Below are 22,478 nucleotides of genomic sequence, written 5' to 3' on the forward strand. Positions count from 1 at the left end.
ATTATATTATATATAAAAGATATTCAAGGAGGCATTTGCAAAATTATTATCAGTGGGATCAAAGTTGTATTCATAATCTAATTCATTTTCGTTTAAAAATATACCTATACGCATTGCATCGCCACGCTCAGGACAAAGACTGGAAGCATATACAACACATATAACAATGGCTCTCTCGAGGTGCTAATGTTATGTGTGATTTATCTCATTTTGTGATTTCATATATTTTTAAATGTTCTACAAAGGGCATCTATTACCCTTCTAATGAGAAAAAAAAAATGTGATTTTGAAATAAAAGCATTGTGGCCAGATGTGCCGCATCAAATACTTCCTGAAATCGTACAGAATTCTGGAAAAAGGAAACACAAGATTCATGGAAACCAAACTATCTCTCATCACAGATGATGAAAACAGGTCTAGAGAAGGAGAGTGACCTGTCCGAGGTGGCCCTACTGGTTAGTGGCTGGGCTGTGAGAGACCCCAGGTCTCTAGGCTCTTGGACCAGAGGGCTTTGAAGTGCTCCGTGCTTTCCAGGGACCTGCCTCCTTTTCTTCCTGCCCTGTGAGGGTGACGGAAAAACTACAGGAAGTGCACTGATTCTGAGGGTGGAGAAGTATGTAATAGCCTTTGCAGAGAGGACTTTGCAGCTCTCATTATTCTCTCTCTGGGAGTTAGTAGGTCATTTGCAAAAGGCATGGGAAGAGCAGCTGATGAAAAGGTCTAATAGTTTGGAAAACTGCTTAACCTTATTTCTCTATTTCTGGATTTCCCCCCATGGCCAAGGACTGTTGAGATCCTGATTTCCCCCGGAGGTTTCCTGTTTAGGAATGCAGTGAAACCTCTGAAATCCAGAGGAATTGGGGAGAAGGCCAGCTGGAATTAGGGAACGGTCTGAATACTTTTTAAGAACATTCAGGTCTATTGTTTTCAAGGACATGGAGGCACAGATTTGGAAGGAGCTTAGTCCAGCTCCTGCTCTGTGCAGGAACCCTTTGTACTTCACACCACACAGAGCTTTATTTGGGCTTCTCCGAATGCTTCCAATGACAGGAAGCTCACTATTCTGATAGATAACCTACTTCACTTTTAAAGTCTTTTTTTTCACCTGAGCGGGGAATCGACCTTCCTCTGAGCTTCTGCTTGCCTTTCGGTATTCATGTAAAATTGATATGCTCCTTTTCCCCAGATGGTCCTTAAATATTTGAAGGCAGGTATCATGCATCAAATAGGTCTTCACAACATTCTCCTCTGCCAGCTGGCCACCCCCAAGATACTCAGTCATTATTTATATGACAAATGTCATCAATTCTAATTAGAATTACAAACTAGTGTCTCTACTTAGCTTCTAAATTAATGGTTATACAAATTCATACCTGAGCAGAGCTTAGAGACCACCTGCACTGGCCTCGTGATTTTACAGACAAGCAAGATGAGGTCCACTGAGGAGAACTGCCTGACCCAACATGAGAGAGAGAGAGAAAGAGAGAGGGAGAAAGAGAGAGAGAGTGGAGACCTGGAACCTAACGGCATGAATTCCCAGTGCCGGCCTCTTTCACCCTGCCTCCTATTATTCATAAGATACCAGTATTTCTTAAGCCCTTGAGAGTGCTTGGGAAGTTTGTTCTCTTAGGTATTTCAAAAATGCCTCCTTCAAATGATATTTGCACTGTCAATGAAGGAGGGATTAGAGCAGGGCAGAACTTATTGGACATTACGCTGTCCGTGCCGTCTCGTTCCAAGTGCATCCATGGCTCTCTGCTGTCCAAAGACTATCTCCCTTACCCTAGAATTCGATAGCTCCAAATGGATGGTGCACCTCCAGGGCCGCCTAGCCCTGCCTCACTTCCCATCGGGTCTAGGTTCCCGCTCCATTTCAGAGAACTTCCCAACTTCAGAAGCAAAAATGATTTCCCAGGATGTGAGGCAGGCTGCATTTCTGCTCTAGCCCATGCTTGTTTTCAAGTGTGAAATCCTCTTTTCACCTTTGCCCAATTCTCGATGAAAAGACAAAGCAAAGACTCAGAGAAACAAACTAGACACTTGGGTGATTGGTTTCCTGTCCCAGTCCCCAGCAACCCTGCAGTCACATGCTTCGAAGGGCACATTCCTCCCTGCCCCAGCCCATAGCAGCCTCCCTCTTCTCTCACCGAGGTATTGCGTTTCCAGTTCTTATGCCCGTTCTGGCATGGATTATGAGCTGCCTTGTGCTGCTTCCTGGTCTGCATGGGTTTGGACCCACGGAGACCTGGGTTCCAGTCCTGACTCTGCAGCTAGCTGGTTTGTGAGTCTTTGGAAAGTTACTTAATCTTTCCAAGCCTCTGTTGTCACATCTGTTAAGAGAGGACAATTATATTGCCTACATCATAAGGCTATCAAGATGATGTAATGCCTAAAAAGGTGTCTAGAACTGTCTGGATCATTTAGTAAGATTCCAGAAAAGGGATCTCTTTAGTATTATTAATCTTATGCTACAGAAGTGTATACTCTTCTCATGCTGCACACAGTAGGGGCTGCATAAATGGCCCTGATCGATCCAGCCTGAGTTTCTTTTGGTAGTAGTTTCATCAGAAATATTCTAAGCATTGCTTGTCAACAGTCCCCACTTCCCAGCTCCTTTTTCCCCAGATTCCTTCCCCCCAAGAGTGACCTCAGTGGGGAGGCCCACCCTGGCCTGCCACTTTGCACACCTGTCAGCTTGCATCTCAGGATAAGGTTCTCACTTGACAGACTCTGAGAACTTGCTGTCCAGGCAAAGAAAACTTTAGGATGATGAATCCAACACAAACCTTATGTAACCAACCTGTCAGCAAACAGAGGGACAGAGGGACACTGACAAATGCCTACCCGCCTCCCCCCACTCAAAGCGCAAAACAAAAGATGACAGAAGGCAAGGGATTGAGCAGTACGTAAAATGCTGTTTTGTCAAGACTCTTAAAACTCATCGAAGTTTTTATATTTAAAGGATTCCTAAAGGAACACGAATATGGCTAAACATCCTTGTACCCAAATTTTAAGTGAAATTATATTAGATGCTTCTCTAGCCAAAAGAATATAGATACAACTTTTTTGTTGTTGTTGTTAATCACGTTTATTGTCCACAGGACTTACAACGGTGACAGAAAAGTTTACATTTTTTTCTCCTTGAAATTTCTACCCGGAGTGGCTTATAATTCCTGGTGGGTCGAGGAAGCATGCATCTCTTCCCCGCTCCTCCCTGTCCCCCCGCCTCCCCAACGCTGAGGATATCCTAGTAGACTCTTGCTGAGTAAAAGAACAATTCTTTCTCTTATCCCTATTGTGGTTATTTGGTCATTGCCTGAATTCTGCGCTAAGGACCTGAGAGCAGTAACACCCACTGACATGAGTTTGTTCTGTGACAGCCCCAGGGAAAGAAAGCTGCCACCATGGAGGGCGAGGACAGAAGTCAATGGCCATGCAGTGGAGGGAAGACATCTGTTCCAGGAATAACAGCTGACAGCTGGGTTCTACGGCTGCAGCCCCGTCTCTGACATCCTTGGCTTCTTACCTTGGGCAGGTCATTCCCCCTCACAGATTTTTCGTCTCTTTGGACGCCAAATGCTTTCTATGGGCTCTTTCAAGTCCAAGATCCTGTGAGGCCACCAGGAGGGTGAAGACTGGCTGGAGAAGCTGCCCGCACCTCTGGGTGTGGGGCCCAGAGCAGGAGGAGAATGTGAGAAGAGGCAGCAAAGCCCTTGGAGAAAAAGTAAAAGCGCTGAAGGGCACACACACACTCTCCAATTTGCCACTGCACGTCCTGAAAACTCGGGCACCTAGCTTTCTCCCGAGAGCTGCATGTGCACCCGGACACCCATCACTGCGCTGACAGGAAGCAGAGGAAGCCAAAGCTTCTCTGGTTGGGGACCTTGGCTGGGACAGAAGGGAAGAGAGAAGTGGAGTCGGCTTCGTGAGCGGGTGCAATGGCAATGAACCTGCAGGCTGATCCTCTCCAGGCTGCCGTTGCCAAGGAGGACGGTCCACTCGGTCAAACCTGGGCCAAGCTCCGGCTCAGACACACGGGCAAAAATAGAAAGGGGGTGGGAGAAGAAATGTGTTTACTTTTGTGATTTTCCCTCATGTGCCTCTTAACGGTACTAGAATCTCTCCACAAAAAGGCAGTAGACTCACAGGCCTCGCCTCCATGGATAAACCCTACCAAACAATGCACATCCCCACAAATACAGTCAGTGTCGGGGCGGCTGGAAGGTGAGTTGGGAAGGCAGCATGGCAGGGTGGAGGGGTGGAGGGAAGAGCGCCGGCCCGGGGTCTGTCACTAACCCAGTGAACCATGGAAAATCCCTCTCGGATGCTCTGCAAAATCAAGCGGCTGCCCTGTTTAGATTTTGGAACCTTGGATCTGTGGTTCTCAACCAGGGGTGATTTCACCCCTCACGGAGTATTTGGCAAGGTCTGGAGACAGTTTCGGTTGTCACAGTTCAGGGGGTGCTGCTGGCATCTGATGGGTAGAGAGGCCAGAGATGCTGTTGAACATCTGACCATGCACAGGACAGGCCCCCGCCCAGAAAATTACCTGGCCCGAGACGTTAACAGTGCCAAGGCTGAGAAGCCTGGCTGGCTTTATATCGAAGTGAGGAAGAGAGACAGAAGGAGGAGGAAGGTTTACAATCTCGTTTTGAGGTCATGAGGTATTTATTCATCGGTTAAGTGTTTTCCAGCTTTCTCCCTACGACCAATGCCCTTTTCGGTTTCCCTTGGAATGACAAGGGCTCTGTCTGGGTAGCTTGTGCATAAGAGCTTCTTCCTTTATCTTTAAAATGCCAAACCTGACACAGTACGAAGATCTCCACTATATATAGATCTGCAGCCAATATATGACATAAGCAGCTGTTAAACAAGTAGGACTAGAAGGTGAGCAGTGGGGGCGCGTGGAGGGACAAAGCAGATGCCTGTAACTCCGTTTCTGTGAGTCAGTGTTTCTGATGTAACAACACAGAATCATCACCATAGGACCAGGGAGACAAGCTATGCTGACGGCAGGCACAACTGCTCTGAGGCACTGGCATTGAGAGAGATACAGGTTCGCAGCAGCAGAGTCAAAGGCAAAGGAAAGGGTTAAGCAATCAGTGCGTGCCATTCCTGTATCATTCCATATTAAGTCCCTGGGCAGTTATTTATTACAAATAGTTACCTGCGGTTTCCAGTGGGGGGAGGCGACCACACTCCAGTCAAGGGGTTTTGGAGAAACAGGTGCAATGAAGTCATGGTCAAACAATTTATTTACTGTAAACTTTAGACTTTGCTCAGGAACACAACTGAAGCTGCCCCTCAAATCCCTGCCTACAACAACACCCTGTTTGAGCAAATAAGAGGGGCCAGCAGAGTCCGTGTTCACAGCTGAAAGGTCCGAGATACTCAAGATCCTCCAGTGCAAGGGTGCAGGAAGAAAAGACTCCTTCACATACAGATGACCAGCAGCAATATATATTACCCCTAATACTTGATCAATGAGGTAGATCCACGGAAAAGTCATCAAAACATAGCAGCCCCAGGTCCTCTGGGACCAAAGCCCTTCAGACACAAACTTACACGTTCCATGCAAAAAAGGAACTGAACTGTACAACAAACAATCACTCGAATATGCTTTCTCTTTTTTTTACAGCTTAAAAAAATAAAAAAAAAAGGCAGAAGGCCGTCCCTCCTCCTGCACATCTCTATACAATTTTATTCTAAATTTATTACACTCAAGTTAAATAGTCTGTATAGTGTTTCGTTGCGGGGAGGGGGTTCATAAAAAGTAGAAAAGCTGCATTACAGCAGTGAGTCGTTTGTACTACAATTCCTCCCCTGCGAATCAACGCTATCGCTAGGCACAGTACCTTGACGGTCTTCCGTGCCTGGGGGGTCCTCACACAGCAGTTCGCTGTCTTTCTCCTGCCCCAGGTGACATCCACTGTGCTCCCCAGCATAGTCGCTTCTGCTGTTACTGTTGTTGGAGTAGCCATTCCCATAGGCCTTCAGGGAAGACCTGCGCAGGCACAGAAGCTCCTGGAAGGCAATCCTGAAGTCAGGGCTCCGGCAGTAGATAAGGGGATTGAAAGCAGAGTTGACGTAGCCCACCCAGTTTAGGAGGATGTAAACTTCCTTAGGGATGAGGTTATCCTGGATCACATGCACTATGTTGACGATGAAGAAGGGCAGCCAGCACAGGGTGAAAGTGCCCATGATGATGCCCAGAGTTTTGAGGGCCTTGTGTTCCTTCAAGCAGAACTTGGAGGACCTCCGATGTCCGTGCCCGCTCCGCCCATCCTGCTCCACTTGGCTGAGGTTTTGGGCATGGAAGCGGCCCTCCGATCTGTCGATCTTCTGGAGCTGCCTCTGGGCCACCTGGAAGACCCTGGAGTAGACGAAGACCATGACCACCAGGGGTAGGTAGAAGGACACGATGGAGGAGGCAATGGCATAGGCTTGGTTCGTGAAGAAGTCACAGCACGTCTCCTTGGCGTAGCAGTTGATGGCTTCCTGGTGGGTGGCCCGGTACCAGTGCATCTGGATGGGCAAGAAGGAGGTGAGGCCGGACACGATCCACACCATCAGAATGACCACCCGGGCCTTATTCTTGGTCAGCAGGCTCTGGTACTTGAAGGGCGAGGTGATGGCAAAGTAGCGGTCCACCGCGATCACGCACAGGGTCTCGATGCTGGCCGTGACGCACAATACGTCAATGGAAGTCCAAAACTCACACCAGAAGTTGCCGAAGGTCCACATTTTCATGAGGATGTGGCTGGCCCCAAAGGGCACCACCGCCAGGCCCATGACCAGGTCAGCACAGGCCAGGGAGGTGATGAAGTAGTTGGTGACCGTCTGCAGACGCTCGAACCTGGCGATGGCCGTGATGACCAGCACGTTCCCGAACACGATGGCCAGGACGATGAGCGACATGACGATGCCCATGCCCACCACCCACGCCTCGCTCCGCTCCTGCGAGTCTCCCTGGTCCGGCGCGTGGCTCCCGTTGGGCGCCAGCAAGAAGACGCTGCGGTTCGCGGGCTGGCCCATGGCGCGCGGGCCGGCAGGTGAGCGCACGGGCGCCTCAGCGGGCGGACCTCGGGGGCGGCGCCGCGGGCAGCGAGCGGGCGCCGGGAAGCCGCATCCAGCTCGCGGGGTGCTCTGCGCTCGCCCGCGCGGCCCCCACAGCCTGCGCCCCGAGAAGCCGCCCCGGAGTGCGCGCTGCCCGTTATGTGCACGACTTTAGGGAGCTGCCCTCCGCGTGACGTGCGCCAACTTTCCGCCAATGGCGCGCGGGCAGCCCCGAGGGCCCGAGCGCCCCGCCCCGCCCGCCCCGCCCGCCCCGCCCGGCCCGGCCCGGCCCGGCCCGGCCCGGCCCTCGGCTCTCCCGCCCGCTCGCGGGGCCGGCCCGGGCGGGGCCCCGCCGCTGCCCGGCCGCCCCCGAGGCCCGCGGCTGGGGCTGGCGAGCTCCCCCGCCGCGCCCGGGGCTTGGCGCTCCCTGGGGGCCGCTACCTGTGCGGCCCCCAGCACTCGGAAGAAGCAGCGACAGGCAGGGACAGGCACACGCGCACCCCGACAGACAGGCTCAGACTTCTGCGGAGACGCGCCCGTCCAGCGCACCCCCCAAGCACACTCGTGCGCGCGCACACAGAAGCCCACGCGCACAAAGTCACCCCTGCCCAGCGGAGGCCGGGCCAGAAAGCCAACACAGGAGCGCCCAGAGCACAGAACCAGGTAAACAGGACGCTGAGCGCTCACGTGGAGGCAGGCAGAGAGCCACAGACTCGGACGACCCCCTCCAGGTACCGCAAACCCCTCACTGGGGCGCACAGCACCCCCGCCCCTTCCCAGCACACACACGAGCGCGCGCGCGCGCACACACACACACACACACACACACACACACACGAGGCACATTGCCTTTCAAACATTTGGCAGGACCACAGGAGGTGACTTCAACAGCGGCCCGATTTCCTTAGCACACTCACTGTCAAGCACTTTGGGTGCCCTCCTTGGGAATTTGCAGGCATTGAGACACAGGATTGCACCCTCTGGATTTCACTGGGAGCTGGAGCTGGGGTATGCAGGCCCGGGTTTGGGGACCCGGAGAGAGGGTTGTGGGCTTCCATTCGTAATTCTTGGGCGTGTGCTAGCACTCCCTCGTCATCTGTGGGAATGAAAATGAGTTGAAAATAGAATAATTTTCCTTTCAACCTCATCTTCTTCAGCAATCCCGCTGCCACTAGAAAAAAAAAAAAAAAAAAAAAAAAAAAAAGCTTTCAATCTGCCCGGTAGTGTGTTGATTTGTCGGGTTGAGCCATATGAAATTGCCTCTCTTCTGTGGCGTCTGACTTTAAAAGTGGCTGTTTCATATGGCTCAGACCATTAGAATGTGTTAACATTCAGAAAGTTTTGAAACCACAGGACAGAAGATAATTTCTCCTTAAAAAAAAAAAAAAAAAAGTCATACCAAGCCTTCAGACTAGGGTCTTTGTCCATGAAATATTATCCTTTGCATCTGGCATATGACTTGACTGTTAAGAAGAAATTAATTTTCAGGATTTGATTTCACATGTATTAGTAGCTTCTTTGAAAGACTGAAAGTATTTCATGCAGTGTAACCAAACATACTTTGTAGATTACATAATAACATAACAATGGCTAACATTTAGGGAACACTCTGCTATGTGCTTTTCATGCATTATTCCATTTAATCCTTCCCACAGTCCCATGGTGGGGGGAGCACTATTTTTAGCTTTATTCACAAATGGGGCTCAAAGAGAAAAATAGCTTGCCTGGGGGCACGGGGCCAGGCAGTGCCAGAGGCAGGAGGTGAACCCAGGTCTTCTTGACTCTAAAACTCAGAATTGGAATACTCAGGTTCCAGATCCTCTGTCCTAGCACTTTCTAGCTCACCTTCCTTAGGCAAGTCAAAAAGAGAGAACCTAATTTCCTCCTTCTCTAAGTGGAGAATAAAGTCACTCCCACTGGGCAGAGTGAGAATGGAATATATAATAATACATGTGAAAATGCTTTTGCACATGTATGCACCACACAAATATGGGTTACAAATGAAATATATAAAGATCACTTAGTAGTTTAGAATGTGTTGTCAGTCTTCTCTAATAGAACAAATACTTAAGGACAAACGTGAACTTGGTTGTTTACTGTCCAAGTAAAGCTCAGAAACAAAATTTAACCTGCAATGCTCCCTTTAACTTCCTTGACCAGCCAGAGATTGTTTTTGCAAGACAAATGCCTTAAAAAGGAAATATTTCCCATAAAGGTGCAAATATTATGCACCCATAGCTTTCAAAATATACCCACCCCATATTTGCGTTTCCCAAAATTGGCTCTGGTGTGATGCATTTTAGGAAACGGCAGTGTCTGTTATGCAACACAGTTTCTTTAAATATACATCTAGCCCAAATTGTGGAACCAAGCCATTTAAAACCTCCTTCCTGTTTGCGAAGCTATGGAATAAATAAGCGTATTGTTTAACCTTCCCATAACAACAACAACAAAAAGAACAAAGAAAGCCCTTTTAGGATAAACACTAATTGATCATTTAGATATACACATGAGTCATCTAAAAGTTTAACTTTGAATATTTTGGGAAACACCTTTTAAAAAAACCCACAAACACTAAATCAAAAAGGGAAGATGGCTTATGTCAACGAGGAGGTCCCAGGCTTTTACCCATCACCTTTCCCAAATGGACAATCTCTCCTTCTCTTCTCCTAGCCCCTGCTCACCATTTTTTTCTCTCTCTCTCCCTCCCTTCCTCCCTCCCTCCCTCCCTCTCTCTCTTTCTCTCTGCTTCATCACCAAGCTGGTAGGAATTTCAAGATGATGTCTTCACACCAAGAGTCTTCTCCTGACCTCCTTTTAGAATTGGGCAGCCCGGTGACTTAGCGGTTTAGCGCCACCTTCAGCCCGGGGCCTGATCTTGGAGACCTGGGATCGAGTCCTGTGTCAGGCTCCCTACATGGAGCCTGCTTCTCCCTCTGCCTGTGTCTCTGCCTCACTCTCCTTCTGTGTCTTGAGTAAAATCTTAAAAAAAAGGAATTGGAGTAGAGAGAGTTAGTTAGAATGGGAAAGAGGTCAATAGATCATTTAATTCATTTCCCTCCATGGTGCAATGAAGAAACTAAAGTGCAGAAGTAAGAAGCGTGTAGTCGAAAGTGGCAGGCAAGATAAAAAGATCCAGGCCTGCTCCCTGCCTTACATATGTCCAATGCAGTCCCTTCATTTCCCAGCAGAGGACTTTGATTGGCCCTGCTTGCTGGGCTCGTGGCATTAGAGACTTAATGCTTCAGCTGAACTTGGAAGTTCTTAGTAGTCTAAATGCACCTTGATCTGATGTAAGAAAAAGCAGGCTCTTTTATGGTGATTGATAGTGTCTAATTACATATTTTGTTCAATCCCTTAAGACACTAATTTGTCGTTTCCTGCCTGCCAAACAGAAACAAAACAAAACACATTTTGATTTACTGAACAAATGTTTGAATAGGAGTAAGGTTCTTTGGTGCCAGGGAATGTCCTCACACCATTAGCTGGACAGCTTAGGAAAATCTTATCCTGTTCTTGGCTTAGATGAGATTCCTTCCATCTCTATGACCTGAGCAGATAAACATCTGTAGATTTCTTTCTAAATAATGGTCTTAAATGTCTTGTCTTTAATATTCTCTCTGTATACCTTCACCCCATTAAGTTTACATTAAATGAGATTAAATGTAATGTTCAGTGTGCTCCCTTGCAGAAGAGATAACTCTTACTGTTTCCTTATTTTTGAATCAAAATGTACCCGTAGAATGCACATTTATCTTATCGGGCGCTATGTGTGAAAGGCCCCTTTGAATGTGAATAATGAGTAATTTGCTTGTAATTTGAATTTTGGTGAAAAAGAATGAAAACAGGAACAAAACTTGGTGCCTTAGAAAGAAAAATGACTATGGGGACACCTGAGTGGCTCAGTGGTTGAGCGTCTGCCTTTGTTTGAGGTATGATCCCAGGTCCCGGGATTGAATCCCGCATTGGGCTCCCCACAGGGAGTCTGCTTCCCCTCTTCCTGTGTCTCTGACTCTCTATCTGTCTGTGTTCTCATGGATAAATAAATAAAATCTTAAAAAAAAAAAAGAAAGAAAAATGACTGAAAATTACTGTCACCATCGAGTTATGTAGCTGGGTAGAATGTTTTTGGTTTTTGAGTGAAATATCTCACAGTCTGGTCAGCCCCTTACACAAGGCATCCACCAAAACTCTCAGCTCTAGCAAGGGCAAGCTCCCCACATCCTCTTGCCACTGTATATTTCTGACTATGCAGAGTGAACTGCAGTACATCTTGCAGCTCCGGCTCAGGGATTTTAAGTCTGCCCCCTTGAGGCCACTCAAAACAAGTTTCCTTTTTCTTCCCCAAGACCGTCCTCAAGGTTTTGGGAGAATCCCTTGGCGGTCTCCGGAGCCTTCCTTTCAGCTTAAATAGCCCTTGTTCCTTTGGGTCTAGAGTCTCCTTTACCATCAGGGCAGACCTATTCATGCTGTCAATGTCTAAACTTAACATCAATACCTGGAATGATCATAGAACAAGTCCTCAAATAATCAATTTGCAGTCACCTTGGCAACCAAAAAGTAAGCAGAGCAACCAGCAAAGCTTTCAGAACGGCTGATTATACCGGATGAATTTAATTTCCTGCTGTGCTAGCGTTTTATGAGAGACATGCTAATAAATTCTCCACGTCTCAGGGGGACCGAATGAGGGGAGATGGCTTAAATTAAAGCCGGAGAGACTTCAGTTGATCCTCTGAAGGGCTACTTGGCCTGAAGACTTCCAAAGAAGCTAATCTCTACCAGCTCTTCTCAGTTGGGACTTCATAAGAGAATTAACCCTGCAAAAACTGAGTGACGCTTCTTACTAATTTTCCCAAGAACAGTAGCTAGCTATTACCCACCTAGAGCTCTAAGAGAGAGGTTAAGTTGTTACATGCAATGTAAGGGATGCCTTAGGGCATAGGGCTTAATTCATAGGGCTGAATCTGAATGGCATTGCTTGGAGTTTCCTACAGATAGGGAATGAATGGTGTGTGATGATTAATACTTCTGTGTGATGGAAGCAGGTTGGGGCAGAGGAGGTAACATGGATGGGGGATCAGGAGACCCAGGCTCTGGGCTCAGGACAGCTATAATGTTATAAATAACCTTAGTCAAGTCACCTTCTTTCTTTGAGCCTCAATATTCATCCATGACATGAGGTTGGCCTGGGTGACATCTAAGACCCTCCTATTCTATTCTAAGCTGAACGAGCCTGTTGTGGGAAGGAAGCAAGTGGAGGGTCCCTGAGAAATTGGGTTCCTGACTCTGAGGCCACCGAGGCACTGGCAGGCAAAACCCATCAATACTCTACAAAACAACTTGGCCATGCTCCCTTCCCCACGCCAAAGTTCACCATTGTGATTCTTGCCATTCCAATTAGCAGGTGTACCATTATTTGCTGAATACTTTATTGACATTGACTTCTTTCTAAAACCCAAATACATTTATTTTTAAAGAAAATTTTGTGTTGCTGCCATTGCTACACGTGGTAAACCGGTGTCATCTGCCATAAATAGAAGGTAACCATGAAAACAAAACAATGTTAATAAATTCTAGCTAGATTTTGCTGCTTGCCAAAGTCTGAGCCTGGGGCTTGCTCTTTTTATTGAAAAGGAAGATTAGCAAGTGCTGGGGAGATAATAATGGTTTTCTAGCACCAAATGAGGCTTTCTTCACCTATCTTAAAAGACCGAAAGAAAATTGAAAAGGGGATCACTCTTAATAGTAGTCACTGTTTTTAATGTGGTGTTACTAAAGTATTTATAAAATAATTTCTTATTCCACCTAAAGGGATTTCAGCCCCAGACTTGTGCTAATGAGACCCACCACTGTGATAGAAAAAAGCATGGGGTTTGGAACCAGATGGGTCTGGGTTCCAATGGTGATTCTGACCTTAAACCAGCTGAGTGCTTCAAGCAATGTGCTTAAGCCCTCTGGGTCTCAGAGTGATTCTTTGTAAAATGAGGATAAAAATCCCTGAAATGGTAGTCGAGGGAATAGAAAGAATGCACAAAAAACTGGGTTTGGAGGGGAAGGGAGAAAACCAGGAGACATGACAGTAGAAAGGTCAGCATAACTTGGATGGGTTGAGAGTTGGGGAGTTGAATCAGATGAATCAGGGCCATCACCCAGCAGGGACTAGACAAGGAGAGCAGTAGTGTAAGTGTCTGTAGGACAGGAAGTGGTGATGAATTCAGATATGGCCATATGGAATTTGAGGTTTTGACTGGACATCAAAATAGAAGTTAGAATATAATCATGATTAGGAGATTAAGAAATTTGAGGTGATGTGTCTGCCAGTGGTTGTCATTACACTGATGTGTCTGCCAGTGGTTGTCATTACACTGAAAGTGTTCTCTGAACTGCAGTACCCACAGAAGATGCCTTTGGTGGTTAAATGAAATAATGCATCTAAGGAACTTAGCACAGAGTTTCCAAAAAAGTGTTTATCTTCATCATCATCTCCTGGATTTTCCAGCATACCTCCAATTTCAGGACATTGTATTCATTTCTCCGAGGGCAATCTTTCAAATGAAAAAATAAATTGATCTAACAGGGAAACAGAATCTTTCGTATACATCATACTACTGAGAGTAGTACAGCCTTTGGTATGGATTTTTGGGAAGTGTCTTAGGTTGGATTTCCTAGCATCTGCTGTAAGGATGAGGGTTTTTGTGCAAGTGATGGATGAAGAAAGGGAGAGAAATAAGCCACGGAGGGGAGAGGCAAAATCGGTATGCGGCTTTAAGCAATGACCCCGGCACAGCTTGATCCTCAGAGGAGCTCCGGAGTGACTCTGGTGCCAACTGCTTTGTTTGAAGGCCTGGTTACTCTGATTCTTAGCTGTATAACCCTGAACAATGACTTAATCTTGTGTCTCAAACTCCTTATCTGTATATTGGGATTGTTGGTAATAGTATCTCACAGTCCCATGAGTTGTTAGGAGAAATAAATGAGTTCATATCTGCAAAGCGGCTAGAACTAGCTTAGCACAGAGTAAGCAGTAAATTCACTATTGGTATCAAATTCAGAGAAGCTGTGGAAAGTTCTGTTAGCTATGGCACTCAGGAAACCGACCACGGTGAGATTGTATATGCAGCCTCTTGGGCTGAAGGACTAAGTGCAGACCTTCCAGTGTTTGAGCCTCAGGAAAGAAAATGCCTGAGAATGTGTGGTGGGTCCTGTAGGCAAGAAGTAAAATGAATGTGGGGATCAAGCAATGTCAGCTGGAGCAGAGGAGGACATGAAGCAGGGCTGAAGGGAGAATAAAGAGAGAAAATAAAGCCGGCTGTGGCCAGGAAAGAAGGGCAGAGGAAGAAAATTGCCTTTGATCTGTTCAGGAGAGGAGGAAGGGCTTATCTCTCCAAAGCAGTGCCTTGTGCTGGGTGGCACAGAGGGAAAGATCTCACTGCACCAATGAGAGGATATCCGGATACCCCAGCTGGGCTAAGCACTGTGGGGGCAGCGAAACAAGTCCAGGGTCCAGAGGAAGAGGACCCCTGTCTTGGCCCTCACACCTCTGTGTGACTGTCCCTCCCTGGGTCTCAGTCTGGTCTTCAATCTGTCAAATAAGAAGGCTGAATCGATGGACAGCATCCAAGCCAAGTGGTTGTCAAGGGGTCTGAGAGACAGCAGGCACAGTTCTTATTAACCGTGTGTGTATTAATTATAGCAGCTGGACGTAGCACCTTATACATATCCTCTCCTCTTTTCTCATTTCTGTGTAACATTATGAGACAGACACATTTATCCCCATTTTACAGATGAGAAAATGGAGGTTTAAAGAAATCACAGCCCACCTCAGCTAACATGAGAGGTAAACGGTTTGAAGGGCTTCAAACCTAGTCCTGTCTGATTGGAAGACTGACCCTGATCCACGATCGCAGGACTCAGATGCAGAAGCCCAGCCAGTGCAAGGACTGCATGCCCAAGCTGGAGAGGCGGAGGCGCCCTGGTTGTCAGAGCCTTGCCACTGACTTTTACCAGACTGTTCGGGTCAGGAGGCAGCAGTTTCCAATGCTTACGGGAAAAAGGCCAAGTGACCAAGATTTGGGGCCAAGCATCCTGGTCACAATTTCTAAAAAGAGAAGAGAGGATGTCAAAAGTTGGAAGTCACTGGCCATGAGCCGTTGGGTTTTTCCCACATCCCTTCCTCCACTCCTAGTGCTCTTCCATTCCACCCCTTTGCCTTCTCCCCTCTTCCTGTACCAGTCCCTACGCCCAATACACACACATATGCACGTGCACATGCATACATACACACACATGCACACACTCATGCTTGTTCAGCTTCCTTCAGCAGGACTTGCTGACTATGAGACTGGATTAGAGGCTTCTTCTATTGCTTTTGTGTTACCCCACACGCTAGCACTTAGCCCATATTATTATTACTCCTCATTTTGTTCTCTAATATTACTTTATTCATCTTCATGTCCCCAACCCTCCAACACAGGGACCAGAAGGCAGGTGCTCACGACACGTGTGCATGTGCACACACACATGCACACACACATTTACCTAGACATTCTTAAAGTAGCAGAAGGACATTACAAAGTGAACAAGTGAACAAAGGCCTTGCCTTTAAGAAACTCACATGCTGGGAAGGGAGGTTGGTACATGAACTTCACTTCTATGTAATGGAGTAAATACTGCGACAGAGCTAGGGAAACTAGCTCGGTACTCTGTCTCCCCATGTAAACACTGAGGAGGAGGCCTAGGGAAAACTTCCAAAAGAGCAGGCGAGCAGCAGATAACAAGGAGTCTTTAGCCAAGAGAGTAAGGTGATTCTTAAAAAGAAGAACTAATTTAACAGAGCTGTTTGGAGAGTAATTTGGTAGAATTTACTAAAATGTAAAAAGTATATATCCTTTCATCTAGCAATTCCCTTGCTTGAAATGTGTTCCTTAAATGTCGGATGTTTTACCTGAACGTCTAGTTTCAATTTTGTTTGTAAAGGAGAATAAAACAAAACCAATTGTTCAGAAAGGGGAAATGATTAAGTAGACCAGAAGAAACACATAATCATGATGGGTAATCATTAAAGAGAATCAAGTAGATCTAAATGTGTAGACTCCGGAGCTTGCACCGTATTTTATCACTAAGGTAGAAAAGCAAATTCTATACCAGGTTGTATAAACTTATTTCAGTTGTGTTATGTTACAACCATATGTGTGGGAGTTTTAGGTATCTTAGTTACTACTGGCAGATCCTGCTGAAAGCCCTAGGGGGGCAGAGTTAGCACTTAAACACGGTGCTGCTTCTCAAGGATTTACTGGAACATGGTGAAGATAAGAAGGATAATGATATGACAGGGTGTGTGATAAAGGCTATAAAAGAGGTTTAAAATAGATCTGCATGGACAGAAGCCTGGTCTTGTTAGTTTGTGACAGACGATGAAGATAAATCAGAGTTTCATTTGGTTGGTGGCCATAAGCTGGGCGTGGAGGATAGACGTGACTTTGGTAGTCAGGTGGTAGTCAGGTCACATGGAGAAGAAACATGTGAATGGATGTAGATGTGGGAAACTTTGAACTGTGCTTGAGAAACAGCAATTATTCCTGAAGAGTTATGCCACGTGGCCCGTGAGTAGGGTAGCTATAAGGTGAGATGTGGGCTATGTATTTTGGAAGTCTCAAAATGCCGGGATAAGGAGTTGAGGTTTACAGGAAATCATGGAAGGGGGTGGGACAGGCCACCGAAAGCCACAGTCCAGGAAAAAGCCCACCATGGGATAAAGGAGACTATTTCACAGAAGCGTGCCCAGCAGCCCTTGCCAGAGGGGTGGATTAGGAAAGAAACCAAGGCAGCAAGGGAGTGACATGGTGCTGCCCCTATGGCTCTTTGCTTGGTGCCAGGTCTTTGCTTCCTCATTTGTAAAGCAGTTTGGACTCTTCTCCTCTCTGCCCCCAGACCGGTGGTGAATCAAATGCACAAATGTGTGTGTGACTGTGGGGCTGGTTGCCAGGAAAGGGCTGCTTTCCTATAGGGACAGTGTTTATTGCTGTCAGAAAATACAGGACAGAGCTCAGCAAGAGGAGAGTTCAGGCTGCCACAGGGGGAGGGACATGTGACAAGCTGTGGGAACATATGGGGTGGTCATCTGGGCCACAGAGCCTGAGAGGAAGTGAGTGGATCTACATGCAAAGTCCAGAAACAAGAAGAAACCATTTCTGATCTACCACACTGGCAAAATTTAATGCTTTACAAAAACCCAGGGTTGAGGGGGTGCCTGGTGGCTCAGTGGTTGAGCGTCTGCCTTTGGCTCAGGTTGTGATCCCAGGGTCCTGGGTCAAGTCCCGCATTGGGCTCCCTGCATGGAGCCTGCTTCTCCCTCTGCCTGTGTCTCTGCCTCTCTGTGTGTCTTTCATGAATAAATAAATAAGGTCTTAGAAACAAAAAACAAAAAACAGGGTCGGAACAGAACTCAGGAATATGCTGTCGTCACATTTTACACAGTTACACAGGTATTGTCCTGAGCACACAGATCTGTACAACATATATGAAAAGGATAGTCACTGCAGTTTAGCATAATAAAAAAACCCAAAAATCTGTTTAACATAATATTGTTTAGTGCAGTAAGAAAATAAAAGCTGGAAATAAGGCTACATAAATTAATGTATTGACATACATGGATTATTATGCAAATGCAGATATGTAGCAGCTTTATTCATAATTGCCAATTTATTCATATTCTGGAAGCAACCAAGGGGTCCTCCAGTGGATAAACTTGTACATTCAGACAATGGAATCTTACTCTGCACTAAAAGGAAATGAGCTATTAAGCTATGAAAAGATATGAAAGAGGGCAGCCTGGGTGGCTCAGTGATTTAGCGCCACCTTCAGCCCAGGGCGTGATCCTGGAGACCCGGGATCAAGTCCCACATCAGGTTCCCTCCATGGAGCCTGCTTCTCCCTCTGCCTGTGTCTCTGCCTCTCTCTCTCTCTCTCTCTCTTTCTCTTTCTCTCTCTCTCTCTCTCTCTATATATATATATATATAATTAATAATAAATAAAATATTTTTAAAAAGAAAAGATATGAAAGAAACATAAAAGTGTATTACTAAGTGGAAAAAGCCAATCTGAAAAGGCTACACATACTGTTTGGCTCCAACTATATGATACCCAGGAAAAGCCAAAATTAGGGACAGAATGAAGACACCAGAGATTATCAGAGGTTAGTGGGAAGGGAGGAATGAAGAGGCAAAGCTCAGTGGATTTTTAGGGCAGTGAAAACTACTCCGCATGATACTATGATAGTGGATATATGTCATTGTACATTTGCCGAAATCTTTAGATTGTGCAACCCCAAGAGTGAAGCCTAATGTAAACCATGGACTTTGAATGATTATGATCTGTCAATGTAGGTTCATCAACTACTACAAATGTACCTCTCTGGTATATATATGCTTAGGGCAGGGGGTGTAAAGGAAATCTCTGCACCTTCTTCTCAACTTTGCTGTGAGGCTAGCAGTGCTCTAAAAACTAGAATCCATTATTTTAAAAAAAGAGGAAGTTTTGTACCAGCTGGTATGAAGCAATATCCAAAATACATTTTAAAGTATAAGGGCTCATTGTACAACAGCATAACATATCCTCATTTGATAAACCACAGTATGTGCCATCTACTTAACAACACAAATATGTATCAATAGGGAGATGTGTAAATTTTTTAAAAAGTGCGTATGGCTGTACAATGGATTTTATCCTGCAGTTCAAAAGAATGAGATAGATATGTGTGATAAAGATCTCTAAAAGGTCTCTAAGATACTAAACGAAAAGGGTTGAAACAAAAATAGTATGTATATCACCTTTCTGTATAAATAGCATACGTTTTTATTTTCACAAATATACTCTGGAAAGACTTTCAGAAAGTTAGCAGGTTTACTATAGGGGACTAGTGACAGGGAGATGGGGCTGGTGGGGAGGACAGGACAGTAGGCTTTTACTTTCGTCTTTCACTCATCTGTTCTGTTTGATTTTTCACTATGAGTATGATTTTTTTAAGTGTAATTAACATACATTAGTTTCAGGTGTACTATCTAGTGATTCAACAATTCTATACAATTCTCAGTGCTCATCATGGTAAGTGTACACTTTAATCCCCTTTGTCTATGTTACTCATCCCTCCACCCCGAGATGAGTCCTATTAGAAAGTGTAATTTAGGGATCCCTGGGTGGCGCAGCGGTTTGGCGCCTGCCTTTGGCCCAGGGCGTGATCCTGGAGACCCGGGATCGAATCCCACATCGGGCTCCCGGTGCATGGAGCCTGCTTCTCCCTCTGCCTGTGTCTCTGCCCCTCTCTCTCTCTCTCTGTGACTATCATAAATAAATAAATAAATAAATAAAAAAGAAAGTGTAATTTAATAATACTTTTTTTTTTTTTTTTAAAGTGTTGCTCTCAGATTTCTAGAATATACTGTTATGGCCACAGAGTTCTTCCTCATGACTACCCTTCTCTGGTGAAGAAGCTGAAATACAATTTAACCAAACGTGAGTGAACTTAATAATAAGTCTTGTCTATGGAGGCCAGGGGTGAAGGTGGGGAGAGAACATGCAACAGATAGCAGCCAGGATATAAAAGTAGACATTGTTAGAATTTTTAGTAACTTCTTTGGAGGGGGAAGGGAAAGGATGTGAGAAGAAACCAGAAATGAAAATAGAAATGGCAAAAACTTGAACAAATGAGGAAGCCCTATGAGAAAAGCCTGAGCTTGCCACAGCTGTTTCTGGGGCCTGGGTTCTCTTTAGAGTGTACGTGTGTGCACATCTCTGACTGTGTCTGCTCATGTGGCCCTTTTTGACAGTCCAGGGGCTTAGCAGGGCGAGGCATCATTCTGCCTCAGAATCAGGGTGCCCCTCTGGTTTGCCCAGCTCGGTGGAGCCGAGGGGTTCCTCAATGCAGCCTCAGACAGCAAGGAGCCTGGTGGGAGGCCCTGGCTCTGGCTGCCGCACTCCTAACTCCCTTCTGTCTCCTGCTTCTGCGTAAAATTAGGTTTGTACAGGTCTTCCTTTGCTAAAAAGATACCCACTGATAGTCCAACTCTTTCACGGTCCCATGGGGAAAATGAGATCCACAGTGAGGAGGGAAACTGAGAAATAAAATAGGGGGGGAGGCATGAGTCAGAGGCCAGGGGTTCTGATTCTCAGTTCCCTTACAGCTTTTCATTCTTACATTTTAGCTGAAACTGAAAAGAAGACGAGAAGACCTGGGGCGAGCTGAAATTTCAAAGGCTTAAGTTGAAAGAGAATGTTCCTGGGGGGTGGGGGTGGGAGGGTGGCCCGGAATATTAGACTCACAAAAAACCAATAGGGAGAGAAAAGCATTATCAAGGAATTAGAATAGACAAAAGAGGAAAAGTGAACCGAAATATTTTTGAGGATAAACTGGATCCTAAAATGGAAACAATGAATTGAAAGGCAGGGTTTAAAAAAAAAAAAAAAAAGCTGGTGCAACCAACAAATCCGTTTTGATCGCCCGCCACGGACGGACGGCACTGTGGGTTCCCTGACCCGCTGAGATCCCGGCCTCGGTGGGGCGGGTTGGCGGCCTGGCGGCCAGTCGGGCAGTTGGCACCGAGCAAGAGCACGGATCCGCTTCTCCGAGCTCTTGTTGGACGTGCTCTCCTGATGGACGCGGCACTTATTTGCCAAGTGCAGCAGCGTGTGATGTGCCCCGTCTGGCATAACAAAGATGTTGGCCTCCGCCTCTGAGGTTCCCAGTGCAGAGAGTGGAACCGGCCGCGTCGGGGAGGCCGGGAGGGGAGAGACCTAAGGCCTTGCTTCCTGGTTCTGATTACAGGAAAGTGGGGGAGAGCCGGGTAAACACAGCAGCCCGGAGGGTTGCTGAGAGGGAAGGAGAGGGACGTAGGGCAGAGGCGCCCAGCTGACATACCGATGCGCTGAGGGAAGGGAGGGCCGGTGGCGGCCCACCTGCTCGCCCAGGCCCTCAGATCCCCAGAGTCCTACACCGAGGAGGGGCCCAAGGCCCACAGGCGGGCAGGGGCTCACCCAACGTCACACAACCAGTCGGAGGCAGTGCTGGCAGCGGAATCCAGGACTCTTCCCATTGCCCCATCCTGCCACACTGAAGGGACAGCCCAGTGGTTAATTAAATGCAGAATGTTCTGGAGTCAGGCTGACCTGGGTCTGTACCCTGCTTCTGCCACTTGCTGGTGGTCTTGTGATCCTGGGCAAGTTTCTCTCTTCACCTGGATGTCTCTATCTGTAAAATGGGGACCGTGATTGTCATTACTGGGATGGCTTCCCTCCACCACAGCCATCCTCGCTTCCTTCCCTCCTGTGTGTGCCATTGCCCCATCAAAAGGTGGCGTTTATCTTTCACCCTCTTGGATCTGGTCTGACTTGTGACTACTGCGACCGGCGACTACAGTCGACGTGACCCTGTGGCAGTTCCAGAGCAAGTCTTTGTAAGGACTGGCAACTTCTGCCCGTGTCTCCTGAGTTACCTGCTCTGGAAGAAGAACTCCACTGAATACATGAGCCAAAGACGGCCATGCAGAGAGGCAGCTCAAGCAGGCTGGGAGGTGGAGAGGCTGCGAGGAGAGAGATGCTTCTGCCCCTCTTCCAACTATTCCAGTGTAGCCTCAGCCTTTGGATGACTCCAGCCTCAGGCCCCTGGGACTGCAGATGCATGAGAAGCTCCAAGCAAAACCTACCTAGCTGAGCCCCTTCCACAGTCAAAAGAGGTAATCGTACATTGATGTTTTTTAAGCCACAAAGGTTTAGGGGATGCTTGTTACACAGCAGCGATAAGGGGACCACGTGCTTACTGAGGCTATTCGTGGATCCATGAGACAATTATGTAGAATAGAAGTGGAGACACATGAAATATGAATAAACGGTAGCTTTTTATTTTAGTGGACTAAATGCAAACAACAAACTCCAAACACTTCCATCAGTCTCTACTAAAAAGCACATTACAACATCCCTGAACGATGCATTTGCAGACCACACAGAATGAACTTCCTTCTCCCTTCACCTGACAGTCTTTGAAGACAGCCCCTACGCCCTGCTCTAGCCACACCAGCCTCCTCAGACCTTCCTATGAGTCAGGTATTTGCACATGCTGTTCCCGGTGCCTGAAAGCCTTTCCTTCCCCCTGTTTACATCTTTACTGCTTACTCATCCCTCAGCTGAATCATCATTTCCTCTGGAAGTGTAGGTCCCCACCCTCTGGGGAGATGCCCTCAGAATACGGTGCCCCTCTCCTTCCAACACTTATCTCAGTTTTGCACCTTTGCATGTATTCGTGAGATTATGCAATCACCATCTTTCCCAGAAGACTCCCAGGGCAGGGACAACATTGATTTCATTTGCCTTGGCTTATCCCTATGTCCCCCCAAACTAGCCCCAGTTGGAACCCAGCCATATGTGGATCCTCA

The 22,478-nt window shown here is 46.9% G+C and overlaps 1 protein-coding gene and 1 long non-coding RNA gene across 2 annotated transcripts; one reads left to right on the forward strand and one right to left on the reverse strand.

Moving 5' to 3' along the window:
• Nucleotides 1–5,238: 5,238 nt before the first annotated feature.
• ADRB2 (adrenoceptor beta 2) lies at nucleotides 5,239–7,184 on the reverse strand. The gene is given in 1 exon segment (NM_001003234.1): nucleotides 5,239–7,184. A coding segment is annotated over 1 exon segment (1,248 nt). The 5' UTR covers nucleotides 7,036–7,184; the 3' UTR covers nucleotides 5,239–5,787.
• Nucleotides 7,185–7,411: 227 nt separating this feature from the next.
• On the forward strand, nucleotides 7,412–21,948 carry LOC612325. Its single transcript, XR_005358462.1, has 3 exons — nucleotides 7,412–7,787; nucleotides 19,467–19,566; nucleotides 20,256–21,948. It is a non-coding gene; the product is annotated as an uncharacterized LOC612325 (long non-coding RNA).
• Nucleotides 21,949–22,478: the final 530 nt, after the last annotated feature.

The sequence above is a fragment of the Canis lupus genome, chromosome 4 (assembly GCF_011100685.1).
Source record: "Canis lupus familiaris isolate Mischka breed German Shepherd chromosome 4, alternate assembly UU_Cfam_GSD_1.0, whole genome shotgun sequence".
Classification (NCBI taxonomy): Eukaryota; Metazoa; Chordata; class Mammalia; order Carnivora; family Canidae; genus Canis; species Canis lupus.